Consider the following 20,796-nt stretch of genomic DNA (forward strand, 5'->3'; position numbering starts at 1 on the left):
TGTGGGCACCACCCTGTTGCTCTGTAAGGTAACACCACCTCCCCTTTCTGAAAAACTCAGATGAAGAAGCTAGGGGGAAAAAAATCATCTCAGAAGAAAGCTTCTCTAAGGAAAAGTGAAATTTAAGCACCTGGGTTTTTTTCATTTTTCTCTTTCCTGGTCCCTGTGGTTCTAAAGTTAACATCAGTGTTTCAATGACCGAGATTAGGACCAGGAGCAAACGAGAGGAAACTGCTTTGAGGCTGGCAAAAAACAACAACAAAAAACAAAAAATGCCATGTCACACTTGTAACAAACAGCATCTGTTAGTTGTGTTACGTTGTGCTTCCTTTAATCACACTTCAACGTGAAACATCTTTTCATGATGTAACAATCTCAAAAGCTAGAAATGAGTTTTCAAATCTTTTGGTACATGGTGCGAAGTACAGGATTTCCACTTCTCAGAAGTCCACATGATTTGTAGAGAAGGTTCAGAAAAGGCTAAGTTCAAGCAAACCAATTATCAGTTACTTCCCATTTAAAAACTATAAATTTAGGGGCATCTGGATGGCTCAGTCAGTTGGGCATCTGACTCTTGGTTTCAGCTCAGGTCATGATCTCGGGGTCATGAGACTGAGCCCCACATCGGGCTCCACGCTCAGCATGGAGTCTGCTTCAGGATTCTCTCTCCCTCTGCCCCACCCCCCTGCTCGTATGCACATGCACGCTCGCTCTCTCAAATAAATGAATCTTTAAAAAAAAAAAAAAGTGGGGCGCCTGGGTGGCTCAGTTGGTTAAGCGACTGCCTTCGGCTCAGGTCATGATCCTGGAGTCCCAGGATCGAGTCCCGCATCGGGCTCCCTGCTCGGCAGGGAGTCTGCTTCTCCCTCTGACCCTCCCCCTCTCATGCTCTCTCTATCTCATTCTCTCTCAAATGAATAAATAAAATCTTTAAAAAATAAATAAATAAAATAAAATTAAAAAGTTGTTTCTAATAACGTAGCTCAAATCTAAATTCTCACTAACTGTTTTTAAGAGACTGTTTTTAGGGGCGTCTGGGTGGCTCAGTCGTTAAGCATCTGCCTTCGTCTCAGGTCATGATCCCAGGGTCCTGGGATCGAGCCCCGCATCGGGCTCCCTGCTCGGTGGGAAGCCTGCTTCTCCCTCTCCCACTCCCCCTGCTTGTGTTCCCTCTCTCACTGTGTCTCTCTCTGTCAAATAAATAAATAAAATCTTAAAAAAAAAAAAAAAAAAGACTGTTTTTACAAGGGATGCAAAGATCATCTTATTTTATTTAAGATTTTATATATATATATATATATATATTAAGATTTTAAATAAGATTTAAAAAAAAAAAGTCTTAAAAAAATTAAGTTTTTTAAATGCCGGAATATATGTGATTAAGCTGAGTGGTCCTTTCAATATACACTACAGATATCTATTAAGCTAATTAATGTTAGGTTACCAAAAATACCTACAATTGCCAGCAGTTCAGTAGACTGTGTGGGTATTTCTTACCTTAAATTTACATAATTGGAATCACAATCTTCTACCTCAGGCTTTCAGGAATAAACCAGGATTTGTCAAGCACCTGCCAAATACTCAGTATCATGAAGAGTGCAGTCATATGAAGTATTAGGACTGGAGATTAAATATTAGATTCAAACACTAGTAGTAAGAATGGGCCTATCCTTTCTATCCTTTCCTGTTGGTAATTCATGTGACAGTGAAATAACCAAGCCCTAATGAACGATGTCTCATTAGTAATGTTAGAAGGCTATCAGTACGTTTTAAAGGTAATTATAAAAATTGTTTATTTCCCTTGTTTAATTAACACAGTCGCTAGAACTTCAATCTCAGTGTTTAATTTTCCCCAACAGTTTAGCTATTTCCAAGAAAAACAATCATTTGAAGACTGGAATTGCAGATAACAAAATATTATTACCTTGTACTGGCTTCTCTTTACCAGATCGTTTCAGTAAAAACAGAACTCCCAACTGGTCTACTTGGTTGCCACTTCACGTCCATTAATACAGCAAAAATCTTGATTTTTGCCTCTTGTGATTATCAACCGAGCAACTAACTTCAAAAAAAGGGCAGCAGAAGGAATACTGAAGAACCACAGAACTGTCCAGCAAGTTACACTAAACACAGTATTAGCACAGATACAGGTAACTTTCATGCTTCTCAAATTCTTTTCTTCCAGAACACCTTAGGATTACAGAGCCAACACTTCTGCTTTAAAAAAAAAAAAAAAAAAAAATTAATAACTGTAGTCAGGGCAAGAAAAGGAAAACAGTATCTTTATTGTGTGTAGTTCTAACAAACATTCACTGTGTGCACATTCCAGCAGAAAGAGACAAAGATCTTTGTTCAAAATATGCTGAAATAACATAGGTAAACAAACTCCATTATTGAATACACAAAAGGAATGTTAATATTACTCGTTCACAGTTGAGGGTAAAGTAAAAAGAAAGGAAGTTGAAGAATCATAATATTTTGCCCAACAAGCACACGTAGAATATAGGTACAGGAAAAGAGCAGCTCCTAAAACTTATGAGTAAGATGCTAGATATTGGGTAGGTAACTTGACAAATACCTCTCTGCTTTCTGGAACCTCCCTCTGAAATCACCCCCACAAATTCCAAACCAGGCCCTTTCAGAGAACAACAGCCAACTGTGAACTAAACTCCCCATTACTTTTGTGATATTTGGCAACAGAGTAAGATGGTTTAAAAAAAAAAAAAACAATCTCTTGTTGAGACAAGACATGTCTGAATCCATTTCTCTCAGGAAAGGAAGTAATGAACATTAATGTTCTGCATTTCAATCTCCTAAAATGGAATTTAACCAGATAGGTATCACTTGAGATTTGAAGCACGAGATACCATAAGTAATGATATACCTGGCCTATAAATATAAAGCATTTCTCATTGCTCCACATCGGAACTCAATGAGTATAAACTCAATAATGCTCTCATCTCACAACATATGCATTTATGGCAACTGCTAAAAGAACTTAACAGGCTCAAATTATAGGTGCCAGTGGATTTTTGTTTCTGCTTAAGAGGTTGCAAAAGAACTAAACACAGCATCAACTTTGTCCCCACTTTATTGTCTTTACAAATGTGGAATTGTTTAGAAACCGAAACCAATTACTAAGGGACAGGGGCTAGGAAATTTTGGAGACCTGGTACTCATATCCCCATGTGGGTGGCACACGTTGTCCCTCATCTCCTCCTTTTGTGACCTCCAGCCATCATGTGTACAGCGTAGTGTGTGGCCACAACTGGTCCTCCTCAGGAACGAACAACCCACCACCCCAGAGACCAGCCCTCCGGGGCCCCATCAGCCAACAGAGACTGGCTCCACTTACTCTCCAGAAGGGTTTTCGTGACCTACCGCTGTTGAGACTGTTACGAGAGTTTGAGTTTACCTCCTAAAACAAGTCCTTTTTGATGGATTTGTATTATTGTATTATTCTACTGTTTAGAAAAACCTCTGCCAATTCGCACACTAGCTCTACCTTTCGTCTGGCTCAGCAGAGTAACAGTGAATGGACCCAAACGTGGTTTTTCTAGTACAAAGTGACATCAGGAGTAGATCAAAAGAAGCCCTGGGTGTTGGATGGATTTCATGGACGGTAGAGACAAAGTCTGAAAATCTTTTCCTCTGGCTCCGAGGAAAAACAAGTCCAGATATAAACAGGAAAAGAAAACCAATATGAAATAGAAAAGCTACCTTTTATGTTAGTGTTCACCCTAAAAATATATTAAAAAAAAAACAACCCACCAATTTCACTTAAGACTATAACTCTTTAACATTTCTAATCAGCCAGATGTTTTTCATTTAATTTTGGAGACTGCCAATATACTTTTAATTGATCCAAGTTATCTGCTGGCTTAGTTTCAGCCTCAATGTTCCCCTTCCAGTTCCTCAATAGTCCTTTGTTTGTCATTTCTACCCCAATGTGGCCCATGTAATCATGCAGCTTAATTATTACAGCAATTATATACCAATTCTTATTCAAGGCAGCCCTTCCTTATGCCTTCAAATGGGAGGAGCATCAATAGTCACACCACTTTTGTTACATAATCACCAAAGGTTTTTTTCAATAAATTGTCTAAAAGTGGCATCTTATACAAAATATTTTCTAAAGATAGAAGTTTGACTATTCCCACACCCCTGATATATAAAAGTCTGCCAAAAATCCCCTAAAATTTCTTTATAATATCATATCCAAGTGTGCAAATACAAGGTTAATATTATTTTGATGAATTCTGAATTCACAACAGGACCTGGGTTGAACCTTTTCTTAAATAGTCTGCAGGGGCAGACGCTGCTTTGCGGGGGCCTTTTCTGTCTTGTCAAGTCCGTGGCAAGTTGGAAGTGAAGGTGGGGCAGGGGGAGATACTGAGTGGTGTCCATGGTCCTTCTGGAACCAAGCCGCTCCTTGCTGCACAGGATAGTGGCTCAGAAGCAAACTGGTAATGCTTAAAAGATGGGGAGAAAAACCACCACAAACAATTGTTGGCAGAAAACAGCCCATACACTGTCTCCTCAGCTGCTTCCATAGGGGAAAAAAAAAGTAAAGTCAAATAAGCCAGAGAAATTCCTGAACCAATAAGGAACACTCACTAATAAATAGTATTTCTTCTAAACAATAACCTACTCTTCAATTAAAGGAATAAAAGGAACAAAACTTCTAGCTGGTTGTTTTTTTCTTTTCCCCATCAATGGAAAAACAACAAAACCACAAATTGGAGCCATGGAGGTAAAATCCGGACGAAATGGAAAACATTCTCTTGTCACGCTCTCCCCCTTTCGAAGGCCACTTCACTATGTAAGTTCTTTTACTGGGGCTAACAGAAGATCAGCTACTGTAGCTTTGATCAAGTTGGACTCTTGTTTTTGTAAAACGGGGAGTGAAAAAATTCACTAATCTTAATCGATAAAAATTTTTTGGTAAAGTTCTACATATAGAATTATAAATTTGTATCTAAGCAGTAAGACAGCTAGGGGGAAAAGAAAGAAGATGGCTACAAAGTGGTGCCACACCAAAGTAGAGCATGAAGTCTTTGGGGGGGAAAAAAAAAGAAAAGAAAAGAATGAAGTCTTTGGTGCTTTCCCTTAATTCCCGTCCTAAGTAGTGTCTTCAATATTTTGCGAAACAAAGAGGACTAGGAATTCACCCTATCACTCACCCCAATTCATCTCTCCCCTTCCCTCTTCCTCTCTGTTCCCAAGACATACGACGGAAGCACAGTTCTGTCCAGCAGCACTTGGCGGACCTGGGGGGTGGCAAGAGCTACCTCCTACCCTAGCTCCGGAGGGAGGACAGAATTTCATGGTTCTTCCGAATTTGAACAAATACAAACAAGGAACGAGATCATCTGGCAGTTGTGTTTTGTCACAGGTGTGCAACTTTACTTCACTAATTAAACCCCTTATGATAAATAATAGAATGAAGTCAGAAGAAAAATGGAAAAAGGAAAGCTTCAGAACCAGTGTGTTGCCCTGTTAAGAACGTCTGATGTACATCAAGGAACTGGAAAGCAGGCATTTTCACCAAAGGACAATGTCACTAGGACATTTGGATTGTAATTATAAAACCAAGTTCAGAAACACGAAGGGGCTGGTGGAAGCCAGCGGAGGGAGGGGCATTGGCAGGGACACAGAACAATGAGCAGGTGCTTTGGGAATAAGGCTCTAGGAAATGAAGGACACTGGCCCCAGGTCTGGGGTGGGCATCTGGCCAACCATCTGGCCTCCAAGGGGGAAGCACACACCCAGCAGGATTCGAGAAGAGGGCATCGCTCTGCCTCCAAACGAGTCTCTAGCTCGCACTCCCAATGGATATGCTTTCCAACTTCCACATCGTCTCCTCAGGAGGATTTGCTTTCCGCCGTGTAGTAACGGTACAGGAAACCTAAGACAATAGCGCCTAGGATGGGCAAAATCCAGTACGACCAGCAACTAGAAGTGGGGGGAAAGCAATGAAGCCATGAACACCTGATACCAAACATTTGCTATCTCTCAACACCCACATTTTCACATTTTTATGAGCAAAGAGTTTTTATTTACTTTGGGAAGTTTAACCGCTTTTAGCACCCAAGTAGCAGGAAAAAACATTTGGATTGGTATGATAATATTAAACAGTAAGTTTTAAAACATTAAAAACAGAATGCATAGTATGATGAAAAAATATATACATACATACACAGTTCTTTATATGTTTTTACAAAGACAAGTAGTGGTTATATCTGGATTACGGATGGCTTAAATTTTTCTTCTTTGCGCTTTTTTACATATTTTATAATTAACATTTTTAAACAGGAAAAAAGCCACCATTTTATAGATATAATTACAAATTTAAAAGCAATACCATCTGATACAACTATTGGCAATGTTTTATCTGTCTCACATGTATTTTCTAAATTTAATCCTCAAAACCACCCTATGAAATAGGTACTACTATTACTCTCATATACACAGAGAATACAAGCCTTGTACCCAAAATCACAAAGCGAATTGAGTCAACCCGTCTGGTTCCAGACCCATCCTCTTAGTCTCTAGTTAAGTTTGGACACTAACAAGGATACACACCCACATAGAACATATTGAAAAGTTAAATAAATAAATGGCAGTTGGCTTAAAAAAAAGCTGGGGTGCCTGGGTGGCTCAGTCAGTTAAGCAACCAACTCTTGGTTTTGGCTCAGGTCGTGATCTCAGGGTCACGGGATCGAGCCCTGATTGAGCCTGCTTGAGATTCTCTTTCTCCCTCTCCCTCCTGCTCTCTCTCTAAAATAAATAAATAAATCTTTAGGGGGAAAAAATAAGGTCAAATAAAGTTAAATAAATCGCAGTTGGCTTGAGAAGTCCTGTAAGAGACTTTCCTTAGGAACTTCAGGATTGTCATCACTCTCTTTAAAATAATTCTTCTCTATTCAGCTCATTAGCACTGCTCATTTTAAAGTGTAATTTTTCCATGATCCAAATGACCTGCATGCCCCTCTACTAAGACATACGCAGCCTTGGTATTAAAAGGTTTTGAAGCCAATAAAACCAGCCGAGTTTCAATAACAAAAATGATTCTCCTTGCCTAAACATGCCTGGCACTTTGTACATTTAAGTATGGCAGAAAGCTGCCCCAGAGTTCAGAATGTCAGCCACGGAGCTTAGTGTAAAAAAGCAAGCAAGCAAACTGGCATGTACAGCAGCACTATGGCACATGGGAACTTTGAAGTCCAGTGTCCCCAGAAAGGTAATCAATTCAGGTATCTTGGAGAACCACAAGAGACAAAAGTAGGGTCCTTGAGAAAACACTGAAGAGAAATTCTTCCGTGCAAAAGACCGAGAATGGTTGACCACCAGTTCTCATACAATCCTTTGCAATACTTAGCTGTCACTGGGGATAGAAGCAGAGGAAACGGACTGATGCTGCACCAGAAGAGCTTTAGGTGCAACAGTAACTTCCCAGCCACAAGACAGAACTCTGGTTTTGGAGATTTGCTCAGGTTACTGCATGTAGTTGTGACTCATTTGTTTTTATTGCTTTGTAGTATTACACTTTATGAATATACCAGAATGGATTCATTCTATTTTATTATTTTTTGGATTCATTTTATTAAGGAATGGTTATTTGGGTTGTTTCCAGTATTTTGCTATCTTCAATAATGCTGTTATGAACATTCTATGTATGTGTTTCCTGGCATACTTGTGCACACATTTCTCTCAAATATATCCCTAGAAATGGAATTTCTGGGTCAAAAGTTATTCATACTGCCAAAATCACTAGATAATGCCAAATTCTTTTCCGAAGTGATTGTACCCATTTATGCTCCCCTAAGAGGGCCTAAGAACCTTGGCGATCCACTTCCTCAACAACTTCTCTTATCTGTAGAATTTTCAATTTTTGCTAACCTGGTAGTTGTAAAATATATCTTATGATTTTATTTTATTATTTTTAAAAGATTTTATTTATTTATTTGAAAGAGAGAAAGAGCACACATGAGCAAGCAGGGGGAGGGGCAGAGGGAGAGGGAAGGAATCTCAAGCAGACTTCCCACTGAGTGAGGAGACAACTTAGGGCTAGATCTCACGACCGTGAGACTATGACCTGAGCAGAAACCAAGAGTCCAACATGTAACCCACTGAGCCACCCAGGCGCCCCTACCTTATGATTTTAATTTGCATCTCTCTGATAACAAGTGAAATTAAACCTTTTTTTTTTTTCATGTGCCTGTATTTGGGTTTCCTCTTCTGTGAAGTGCTTGTTTAAGTCTTTTCTCTCATAGTCCACTAAATTTTTAAAATTGATTTGTAGGAATTCTTTATGTATTCTGCATAATAATTCTTCTTTTTAAAGATGCATTTATTTATTTTAGAGAGAGAGGGAGAGAAAGCATATGAGTAGGGGGAGGGGAATAGGGAGAGAATCTCAAGGAGAATTCCCACTGAGCACAGAGCCCAACGCTGGGCTCTCAATCTCACTACACGTGAGACCATGACGCGAGCTGAAATCAAGAGTCTGTCCCTTAACCGACTGAGCCACCCAGGCGCCCCTGCATAGTAATTCTTAACAAGTGCTATGTGTAGCCTAAGTCTGCTGCAAGTTTATAGCTTGTGTTTTCAAATTCTTTCCAGAGTATTTGGCTGAGCATAAGATCTTAATATTAAGGAAGGCGAATTTATTAATAGTTTCCTTTAAGTTTAAATTTTTAAAATTCTCTGTCCTTAACCTCAAATTAAATTGAGGCAAATGTATACCTTCCAGAGCTCATACTATTGTATTCCTAAAACCACGGCAAGGGATATTTGAAGTAAACCTTTGAAAAAAAAAAAAAACCCAAATCCCTGAATACGCATGCAATGCATATTTTTTCCTTCTATAAAATGCAATAATAGCACATACCTTACAGAGTGGTTGTGAGGATTAAATGAGATTAAGTTTTAAGTGAAGTTGCATAGCGGGGCTGAGCTGCAGAGACTGTTGGCTTGACTTAACAGTAGTTAGCTGTCCATGCACTGGCCTCTCACCAAATGTGATTCCAAATTATGTCACAACATGATTTAAAAATTACTCAAAGCATGAACTTTTGAGATTACTCAAAACGATTCAAACTGTCAAAATTAATTTTGCTAATGGTAAGGAACCACTGAATTTGCAGTAATTTTGGCCAAAAAAATATACTAAAACCCCCTGACTGGTACTTTTTAAAAACTGAAATGTAGTTAACATATACTGGAAATATAGTAATACAATATTACATTAGTTTAAGGTGTACAACACAGTGATTTGACAAGTTGATACTTATGCGGTGCTCACCACAAGTGTAGCTACCATGTGTCACTATATAATACTTTCACAATACTCTTGACTATATTCCCCACTTTTCTTCCCAAGTCAAACTGTATTCTTCAATTATGTTATACATGTATATTTATGGAAGAACCTCTGGCCAGACATTATGTTGAACATAAGGAAGTCCATTAAGGGTATACTAACCTTTTGCATGGAGCATCTTTCGAAGGGTCCTGAAGAAGATGCATATTCAAAAGTTACCAAGAGAAACAAAGAAGGTTAATAAGTATGTAAATCTTCCTGAATATCTATATAAACTTTGCAGCTGATAACAGAACTTCATCTTTCATGCAGTTTGATGTTTATAAACCTAATGCACTGGGAGGACCAAGAATTCTATTTCTGATAACATACTGGTAATCCCTAGTGAAGAACAAGTAAGGAAAGCACAGAAAAATGGCCTAAACTTTCTTAGATGTAGGGAAAAAAAAAAGGCTACTGATACAAACTATATTGAAAGGAACTAGCTGCAGTCACAATGACATGCCTAGTTCAGCCGGGCCTGCCACTGGCAGTATAGCAAAGACCACATTTTCTGAAAACGTATTTTAAAAAATCAAAACTGTGTCAAAAAGATCAAATGTGAAATGCTCTAGAGCATGCAGATGATTGCTTTGTGGCTTATAGAAATGAACTGGTTACTCTCCGAAATCATAATAATTATGATTAGAAAGCCTAAGGCTTATTTAACAATGAAATGGGAAGAATGGAATTAAGGGGGGGGAAATATCAAAATAACCTTAAAAGCAAATTTCTGGCAATAAAAAGTAATAAAGTACTGATCCATGCTTCAACATGGATGAACCTTGAAAACATTATGCTAAGTGAAAGGAGCTGGATACAAAACACGACATATTATACAAGTATTATAGAAATCCATTTGTATGAGAGGTTCAGCATAGGCAAATCTAGAGGCAGAAAGTAGATCTGTGGTTCCCTAGGGCTGGGGTGGGTGGCAACAGGGGAAGAGGAGTTGGAGGGGAACAGGAATGACTGTTAATGGTATGAGGTTTCTTTCTGGAATGATGAAAATGTTCCAAAATTATTGTGATTATGGTGGCACAGCTCTATGAATATACTAAAACCCCCTGACTGGTACATCTTATAGAGGTAAATTGGATGGTATGTGAATTATATCTTATAAAGCTGTTATTAAAATTTTTAAATCCAATTTAAGTAAATATCTAATGAAGTTCTAGAGTCCATTAATTAGCTGTATATACAAAAGGCCTGCTAACTTACTGCCAGAGGACAAACCCATTAGCATAGGTTACTGCTGCCCAAAATATCCTCTTTGCCAATATGTAGAAGTATGCTAGGGTGTGAACACAGAATATGAACTCTGTTTAACCACAATTTTCAGTAATCACGAAGAATTTCCAAAAACCCTACATACTGGTCTAGATACTTTAGAGCAGATCATGAAATGAGTTTTAATTTCATATACCCAAACACTGCCATGCAAATGAATACATGCCCCAAACCCAAAAGAAATTAGCCTACAGGCAAGTAAAACTTTTAATAAAAAGTTTCAGATAAAGCACATAAATAAACTACTATACTTCTTTGAGACCTTGATGATTAACTGCTATCTGGGACATTTCTACTAGAATATCATCAGTCAGGTTAATTAAAACATATTACTAGTCGATCTTTGAGAAATACAGCAAATGTTTTATACATTTGGAAGGTGCTGGTTGTAGTAGTTATGGTAGTGTGTGTGTCAGAGTAACTTATAATGTTGCCTTATAAAAGATTCCACTACAGTAGCCATGAAATAATTGAATTTCATCAAGAAAATGTCCATGGTCTTTTATGCTTTATCCACATATATACCAATGATTTTGGAACAAAAATGTACAGTCAGTATTAAAAAAACTAGGACAATTTGAAAGGCTTACATGAAGGCATTATAGAGTAATGTATGTGTTATGTTTAATCTGTAATCACAGTAAAAGCCAAAGTTCATATTACTGGATTCTCTAGATTTCAAACCTTTAGCCTCTTTTACAACTAAAGGCCTGGGATGTGTGCTAACTGGAGTGAAACTCAAGACAATGCAGAAAGCAACTGAGAAAAGAAAGAGAAAGACCAGAGAGAAGACCATAATATGCTCCAACTGTAATAGTTTCTAATAAGCAATAAAAAATTTTAAAAACACTTAAAAAACAAAACAAAACAAAACAAAACAAAAAAACTAAGTACCTCAATTCCTGTTTTAAGATCATTCCATCCCTGGAGGCAAAAAGACCAATTTCCCTACTACTGGAGGAAAGAGAAGAGAAAGAAGTGGACCCTCTCTTTAAGACACTGACAGCCAAGTAAATGCCAACTACAGTGACTCCACTTTTAATCAACTATAATGAAAGAGTTGTTTAAGGCACTGCTCTTAGAAGCCAAGTACCTCAGCCAAGTTTGGAAAGAAGCCAAGTACATTATTTTTAATTTAACAAAATTAAAAAGAAAAGGTTTTGTTCACACAAAACCTTCCTTCACCCCCACCCTGCCATTCTTTCTATGCACAGCTCCCCAATTCCCATTTCCACTCCAAAGCTCTGTGCTCAATCTAATGGATGCCTAAGTGAAATTCCTACAGTTTATGATTGACTTTAACTTACCCCTTTGTGTGTTCAGGCATATCTGGCTGGTTATGTCCTTGCCCACATCTTAATTTACATGCAACATTTTTGGTCAGGAGAACAGGGACTGCTCAATTTTGGCATGGAAGGCTGTAATTGCAATACTATATGATTTCAGTTACAAGAGAGCAGATTAAATCCAGAGTTCTTCTACCAAAAGCCTTACCAAGTAATTAATATGCATGTTTCTGGAATACACTTCCGAACTACTAAACTGTTTGTTTTTTTTTTTACTTTTTTATTTTTATTTTTTATTTTTTTAAAGATTTTATTTATTTGAGACAGAGAGAATGAGAGAGAGAGAGAGCACATGAAAGAGGGGAGGAGGGGCGCCTGGGTGGCTCAGTTGGTTAAGCGACTGCCTTCGGCTCAGGTCATGATCCTGGAGTTCCTGGATCGAGTCCCACATCGGGCTCCCTGCTCGGCGGGGAGTCTGCTTCTCCCTCTGACCCTCCTCCCTCTCATGCTCTCTGTCTCTCATTCTCTCTCTCTCTCAAATAAATAAATAAAATCTTTAAAAAAAAAAAAAAAAAGAAAGGGGGGAGGAGGGCCAGAGGGAGATGCAGGCTCCCTGCCGAGCAGGGAGCCCGATGCGGGACTCGATCCAGGGTCTCCAGGATCATGATCTGAGCCGAAGGCAGTCACTTAACCAACTCAGCCACCCAGGCGCCCTGAACTACTAAACTGTTTTAAGCCTACTCTGATTTTAGTTCAAAATTAACAGAAATTAACTGTTTGAATAAATTGGTTTCTTAAGTTCGAGGTTCATTAAGGCGTTAATTTCCTCATAAAATAAATAAATAAACACGGACTCTGTAGGGTAAAAGGAAGTATTTCCTAATATCTGAGTAGCCTTTTTATTAAGCTGCTCATAACTGAAACTATCTACAGCCTTCAAGTTCAAAGGTAAATCAGTTTCCTCACTTATAAAATGAAAGGTTCAGACCAGATAAACTCTAATTCTAAAGCCATATTTAATTAACCCAACACAATTTTCTGGCCCAAGGGTATTTCAGCAAAATCTACAATAGCAGCCTTCTAAAGGTTAGAGAGAAGGAAACACTATTCTCCCATGTCTGGAAAGACTAAAGGAGCACTACCCACATGTAGATTTTTCTATCTTATACCTGGTATACAGAGATATGCTCTTCTAGATACTATGATTCCAAGAGGCACTGTACCATAAGTATGGACTCTCTTTGATATGGTTAAGAGAATGACAAAGAAACGTAGTAATTGGCAAACATACATGAAAGGATTTAGGGGTCAGTGGGCATGATTTCACCTTGAAAACCATTTTTGAAAAAACGTGGGAAAACACATGCTTAAGGAATAGTGTACTCTGTCAACAGAACATAAACATATGAAACAATGCACCAGAATTCTGATTATGATGCATTAAAGTATATAGACAGGGCATTTATAAAGTGAACCTTCAGCCTAAACAGTTTAGACTTTCAGAGATTTAAATAGAAGGGAAACCTACCGCAAATGTATAAGGACCTTTTTTTTTTAATGAGCTTATGTTTTATTTCCTAAATTAGATGCTTGCTATTCCAAGAGGATTCCAAGTATTTAAAATTGGAAAAAGTGGATTTTTAGCCACATGACACCTTCAGTGCAGCTCATGAGTATTTGGGTGGTCCGATAGTTTTTGCAGCTTTTTATTTAGAACACTGTGGTTTCTATGTGGCCAGTAACTTATGAAAAAACAACTTTGGAACTTTTGGTTTCAAACACCATTGGAAAGGATTTCCCCCCCATAATACAATGGACTTTATAGCATGAACTGTCACAATATGAATTTCAGTATTAATTTCTTAAAATCTAAAAAGTTTGACTATTAAAATACATGATTTCAACATTTTATAGTCCCAACTATGACATGGCCATGTGTGAATCTTTTTTTTTTTAAAGATTTTATTTATTTGTCAGAGAGAGAGAGAGAGACAGAGCACAAGCAGGGGGAGAGGCAGAGGCAGAGGGAGAAGCAGGCTCCCCGCTGAGCAAGGAGCCCGATGTGGGACTCGATCCCAGGACCCTGGGACTATGAAGGCAAGCCGAAGGCAGCCACTTAACTCACTGTGCCACCCAGGTGTCCCCCATGTGCGGATCTTGAGGACAGCCTTCTCAAGAAGCTCCAGTGTATTAATAATTACTGTCTTGTAAAGTATGTATCATCCCTAGAGTCAGCCCAGTCAAGTAAAAAATATCTCCCTGCATGTAAGGACAAAATTCAAAGCTGAAAAACACCCTTTAAGACAAATTTCTGTATGACTCTCTCGAGAACCCACTGTAATAACATATATAAGATATCACTGAAGAAAAAATTTCAACATTCACAGAGTAATTTCTACTGGGACCAAAGAAGTGAAAAATTTGTTCTAACACTGGAGGACTAATTTGAAAAAGATGTTACCTTATCCTTCTAACACCTTCTTATGCAAAACTACACACTATTTCTAAATAAAGCATTATGAGAAGACAGTAATCCTTGAGATGCCTCAGCAATGGATATTTTGTTTTACAAGACGGATTTTGCCATTACATTCTATGCTTTATTTCAAAATAGTATGTTTCAAAAAAGAAATGTTAGACAAAATCAGGAACAATGAATCAACCATGCAAAATTATTTGGTAAAGAGCAATCACCGCTCAGCTAAAGGGCACCTGCATAACCATTCCAAACATTAATGAACTAGGTTTTATGTATGACAGGAATATTAAACAATTCTTTGAAGGAAATTTTTGGTATGATGCAACTAAGTAACTACATTACATAATTATAAACAATGTATTCTTTTTAGTTTCTCTCCCATAAAAGAGAAGGTAAACTGATTATTATGTATGTGTTCTAGAAAACTATTGTATAACAAAAGTGAGTAGCATCAGGAAGAAAAATATGTATCTGCTTTTAAATGCAACTTACAGATTGCTTCTAACATACATGGAATTTACTTGATTTCAAAAGTTAACTCTTAACTTAAAAAATGAAGTTTAAATAACACGTTAAGCCTTTATGGAGACGATCTTATTTGTTTTTATTTATTTATTTAAAAAGATTTTTATTTATTTACTTGAGAGAGAGAACAAGAGAGAAAAAGAGCACGAGGGGGGAGGCAGAGGGAACAGGAGAAGCAGACTGCCCACTGAGAAGGGAGCTGATGCAGGTCTCAATCCCAGGACCCTGGGACCACAACTCGAGCTGAAGGCAGACGCTCAATTGCTCAACCAACTGAGCCACCCAGGCGCCCCACAATCTTATTTGTTTTTTGGGGTTTGTTTATTTTTTTTTTTAAAGATTTTATTTATTTATTTGACAGAGAGAGAGAGAGACAGCGAGAGAGGGAACACAAGCAGGGGGAATGGGAGAGGGAGAAGCAGACTTCCCACTGAGCAGGGAGCCCGAAGCGGGGCTCGATCCCAGGACCCCGGGATCATGACCTGAGCTGAAGGCAGACGTTTAACAACTGAGCCACCCAGGCACCCCTCTTATTTGTTTTTAAAAAACACATCAAATCCTGTTACGTACGGCAAATGCCATCTCATCAAAATTCTTGTCTATGGGATACTGTTAAACAAGAATCACTAACTGCACTGTATGTTAAATAACTAGAATTTAAATAAAAAATTTAAAAGAAAAAGTGGGTTTCTTGTAGGAAAAAAAAACAATCACTAAGATAAAAATTTTAAGTAAAAAAAAAACAAGGTATAGAACAGTATGTGATTTTTTTTTAAGGAAGGGATGTTGGTCTGCTTATCAACTGACTGATCAATGGATCGATCTGTCTGTCCACCCATTTATATTTATGAATGCACAGAATCTCTTGGGAAGAGAAAACAAGAAAATGATAGCTGGCTACCTCTGAGGAAGGAGAACTGGGAGACTGAGAGTTGGAGATGGAAGGGAGTCATTTTATATATATGTAAAATATATATACAAATATATATTATTTATGTATTATATACAATTAACATAATTATACATAAAGGATAGGTTTTATTTATATATAAAACGTATATATAAAAGTACACTTTTTTGCGCTATTTCAATTTTTTGCCATGTACATCGTGTACTACCCCTTCAAAAATTTAAATGGGAAAATGGTCAGGTTACTGAGTCTACTCGTTGTAATGATACCTGGAGCTGCTGAACTGTCACCTAGACAGTATCTGCTGAATAAACGAATGAAATGGTACTGACTACTTCTGCCAGGTTAGCATGTGTATGTACCTCATCTCCTCAACTGCCGGCAGCTCAAACAACGAACCCACAAGTGGACGCATCACCCAAAGGGAAACATCATGGACCACAAATGTGTCTAGCTTACTCGCTCTACAGTAGACAGGCAGGCAAAATGACACAGAAAACACCAAGTGTTTCTTTTCTTTTTTTTTTTTTTAATTTTTAAAAAATATTTTATTTGACAGAGAGAGAGATAGGGAGAGCAGGGGGAGTGGGAGAGGGAGAAGCAGGCTTCCCACGGAGCAGGGAGCCCGATGCAGGGCTCGATCCCAGGACCCTGGGATCATGACCTGAGCTGAAGGCAGACGCTTAACGACTGAGCCACCCAGGCGCCCCAACACCAAGTGTTTCTAAGTTGAGTTTCCATAATCCAAAGCAGACCAAAAAAATGTTCACTCAAGTAGGAATAGAAGACTGATGGCTCTCAGCATGGGGACTATTCCAGGGAGGAAGAGATTCACAGAGACAAAAAGGTTTGTAATTCTAATCCATTATCTACGACTGAAGCAGGTGAGAAAAACATCTGCTGCCAGATCTGTAGTTTCTAAGCTTTTGCATTTTAGTTTTGTATATTTCAGGGCCTTGGATCTCAGATATTATCAATCTAACAAGAAAACAATGGTGACCATCAATTATTTACCTCTGTTGTAGCAAAAGGAGTGGGGAAGGTAGTTGCCAAAAAACTGGGGAAAAGTTTCTGATTTCTACTCTGGAATAGCACATTCTCAGTGGCTTTTTTTTTTATTTTGCTGGGGGCGGGGCGGGGGGGGGAGTAGTTTCAGGCAGGGAAGAGATGGGAAGCTGTGGGGGGAGGAGAGAAGTGGAGAAATGAAGGAAGGGAAAAGAAAGAGAAGGGAAATGAAAACTCCGTCCCCTGAGGCAGAAGTCACCTCTTAATTAGGCTTAAAAAAGAAAAAAATCACTTCTTTGTAGAGGTTTAGGAACCTGTAACCAGAAGAAAGTATTTTTTTTTTTTTTAAGATTTTATTTATTTATTTGACAGAGAGAGACACAGCGAGAGAGGGAACACAAGCAGGGGGAATGGGAGAGGGAGAAGCAGGCTTCCTGACCAGCAGGGAGCCCGATGCGGGCTCGATCCCAGGACCCTGAGATCATGACCTGAGCCGAAGGTAGACGCTTAATGACTGAGCCACCCAGGCGCCCCCAAAAGAAAGTATTAATGAGGGGCGCCTGGGTGGCTCAGTTGGTTAAGCGACTGCCTTCGGCTCAGGTCATGATCCTGGAGTCCCGGGATCGAGTCCCGCATCAGGCTCCCTGCTCGGCAGGGGGCCTGCTTCGCCCTCTGACGCGCCCCCTCTCATGTGCTCTCTGTCTCTCTCATTCTCTCTGTCTCAAATAAATAAATAAAATCTTTAAAAAATAATAAATAAATAAATAAAAGAAAGTATTAATGAAATGAATTTTACATCCTTTACTCCATGGTGAGTGAAGAAAAATTAAGAAAGGAGACATCTACATCCTAGATACAGAAGTGCCTGTTTAAAATCGTTGTAAGAAATAAATCTGAGGGACCAGGACTTTCTTCCTGGAACCGAAATCAGGTTGGACTATAGCTCTGTGAAAACCTATGTAGATGGCCTTGAAATTTTTGCCAAAGGTTTTCCTTGCCTGATCTGCCTAAAATACAGCAGCATGACTGGGAACACTCTATAACCTACTCTCCACTTAATGGAGACTGTCCTTTGGGTACAAAAGACATAAGGAAAACAGCTTTGAATATACTGCCTTTAGCCACTGTTTATACCAGGCAGGGGCCAAACTACATTTGGAAACTTCTAAATTAATACAGAATTCAGTGAGTTGAAAGGGTTTCTTTTTCTGTATTTCTTACAAAAAGTCCAAGGCTCAGCAGATTTAATTTAGCTGAGACATCTCTAACTCATTCTTTGGCCTATCCCAGGTAGACCGTGCTTCCTGCAGAAGAGAATTAAAGTTCCCCAAGTTTTCAAATGGAAAGATGGGCACATCATTTAGCAAAAAGCCTGGTGCTTGGCTACCTGGGTTACTTCAAATGCAAATTCCCAAGTCCCACCTCCAAAGACTATGAATCAGTAGTAGTGGAAGCAGGAAATAGACACTTCAGAAACATGCCCAGGGATTCCAACACAGGTGGTCCAAGGGACAGAATCTGAAAAACACCGCTCTCCATTCCCAAGAATGGTCCTCACCACATACTGAATCACCAAGGAAGAAAAATAGCAAGAAGAAGCAATTTGTAGACTTTTAGACAATTATAATTCCCAAAATATTTTCCATTGTTTCAGTAAAGGCGCTCTCATGATTGACGTGTGAAAGTGGGTTATGGCTCCTAGATACAACGTGTATCTCTGGCACAAATGGGAATATCCCTTGAATTAAATGTTTACTTTAACCAAGACCAATGTCTTCTAGACAGGTCCAATATATTCAGCAAGGCCACGCACAACTCAAACTTGACCTTCATTACATGTGCCAGGAGGGGGAAGATAGACCAACCAACAGTGCTCCGGAAGCATTTAAAAGAATCATTTCACCCCCCTTCATAAACAATTCAACAATTCAGAATAGCAGAGTGTAGCAAGACGGAAGAGTTAATTTCCACAAACACTCTGGATTGCACAGCAACAGATTGCCGACATTGCCAAGCAATGATGTTCTGGTAGCAACTGAACTGCTGTCCCTTTAAGTGAAAGGGTAACCTGATAGCTGCCTGAAGGAGGAAGTCAAGAAAAAGCCTGAAGTAATAAGGGAAATGAAGAGCCCCGCTTGTGGGAAGCTAAAAGGCTTTCATATTTTATGCCTGGTATGTTATGCAGTGCACATTAAGTTTTTCAAATATTTACTCTTTCATTTTTGCTGTATCACTGAGTAAATGAAATGAGTATAGGCCTATGTGAGCCTATACGATAAAAGGATTAAATCTGGGTAACAGGGACAGAAAGGCCCATTCCAGTCAATTACTTCAATCTGTAACTCCTCAGACTTTTAAGCGAAAATCAATTTCCCAATGATTTTTTCCAACACAGAATTGTTATCACCTGTACTATTTAATGTAAGAATAAGAAATACTTTTCTACACTGAACCCATAAACTAATTTCTTTCAAAACCATACTGGCTTTAGAATTTCCTTTTTTTTTTTTTTTTTTTAAAGCAAATAGAAGCATGAACAAAATGTTTCCTACTGTTTAAGACTCAGCTATTCTTTTTTCCTGAGATGGCACTGAGTCCAAATTCCTGAAAAAACAGGATTTTTGCTTGGGGGGAAAAGTAAACACTTCTCTTGTTAATTTTTTTAAAAGCCGTTCTATTTGAGTAAATAGAAATATAAACACTTGAAACACATGAGAGAAAGAGATGACTTCTTACCTTGCTACCACTTTCAGGTTTAAGGTCATTCTGTTAAAAAAGGAAAACAAATAATATTTTAAGTCATATCCAAATGAATTCTCACCCTGGGCACTATGTACTTGTTTCTAACCTTAGACCATGAGAATACATTCTGGTAATAGAGAATTCTCTGAGAGACATCAAGGTCTGTAGAAAGGCAGATGCTCTCCCTGCCCCAACTCTGGGCCTATCAGGGTCCCTTGTTAGAACGTCCACAGTTACCACCTTTAGCAAGGAATTTCCAAGAACCACCAAATCATTCTTTTAGGTAGAGATGTAATTGCATTACAAAAATCAATTAAAAAAAAAATTCCAAAATCACTTCCCTTAACTTTTCAGATAACTACCGGTGTTGCTTTACATACAAGAAGCTGTATCTCGGCACAGCGGGCAAAAGGATTTGGGAGAATATGTAGCCTGATGGCTGGGTTCAATGAGTTTCCGTTTTAATGATTCATTCCCCCTCCTTGTGTTCTGTGGCTGTTCAGCAGCTTCGTCTCTGTAAGCACTCCTAGCTCAGCTCGTTCTTACCGGATGCACATCACCAATATAGTACTGCTTTAGCATTTCTCTGGCATCAGCGGAGTGGCCGACATCTTCAAAGCTCTCACTTGCATCTGCACCAGCTTGTTCCAGCAGAACCTCTTCTCCCCCAGGATGCTACAAAGAAAAGATACTTGCTGAACATTGGGCCCGCGGAAATGAAAACTAATTTATGTTACTTTCCCCTCTTCTGCTTTTTTTTTCCTTCCTTAACGGGAGTCGTGGGACGAATCGCCACCGTATGCCAGCTGATGGGATGCACTGGGAAGAACACAACATAACTGGTGATACTCGCACCAAAAGTGTATAATACTGGCCTAACTGGGGAGAAATCTAGGACAACAGCAAATTGAGAGAGAGTCTACAAAACGACCGGCCTGTGATCACCAAAGACATCAAGGTCACAAAAGCTACAGAAAGCCTAAGAGCAGTTCCAGACTGAAGGCGGCTAGCAAGACAGCGCAACTACAACAACGTGTGCTCCCGGCTTAACTCTTTTTGCCAACATTATCCAGACGGCCGCAGAAACCCAAATGGAGACTCTGGTCAAGGAGTATATGCAATTCTTTATTCTATTCTTGCAACTCTTCTGTACGTCTGAAATGGTTTCAAGATAAAAAGTCCAATCAGTGGTACC

At 38.8% G+C, this 20,796-nt stretch overlaps 2 protein-coding genes across 3 annotated transcripts in view; both read right to left on the bottom strand.

Moving 5' to 3' along the window:
- Window positions 1-2,265: 2,265 nt before the first annotated feature.
- The window catches only part of LOC123855309 (cytochrome b5 type B), a 38,095-nt gene continuing 19,564 nt past the window's right edge, over window positions 2,266-20,796 (bottom strand). Inside the window, exons 2-5 of the mRNA XM_045890831.3 lie at window positions 20,148-20,276; window positions 19,596-19,625; window positions 9,488-9,516; window positions 2,266-5,955 (exon numbers count right to left, since the gene is read on the bottom strand). Of these exons, the coding sequence (XP_045746787.1) occupies window positions 5,865-5,955; window positions 9,488-9,516; window positions 19,596-19,625; window positions 20,148-20,276 (279 nt within the window). The 3' untranslated portion in view covers window positions 2,266-5,864. The remainder of the gene's footprint in view (window positions 5,956-9,487; window positions 9,517-19,595; window positions 19,626-20,147; window positions 20,277-20,796) is intronic.
- Window positions 20,148-20,796, bottom strand: part of NIP7 (nucleolar pre-rRNA processing protein NIP7) — a 94,653-nt gene continuing 94,004 nt past the window's right edge. For both annotated transcript variants that reach the window (XR_006793500.3, XR_010408145.1), the window contains exon 7: window positions 20,148-20,276. The gene's annotated coding sequence lies outside the window, so the exon portion shown is untranslated. The remainder of the gene's footprint in view (window positions 20,277-20,796) is intronic.

This window comes from Mirounga angustirostris, unplaced genomic scaffold, assembly GCF_029215605.1.
Source record: "Mirounga angustirostris isolate CCGP_5_RB_7025 unplaced genomic scaffold, mMirAng1.0.hap1 SCAF_16, whole genome shotgun sequence".
NCBI classification, from domain to species: Eukaryota; Metazoa; Chordata; class Mammalia; order Carnivora; family Phocidae; genus Mirounga; species Mirounga angustirostris.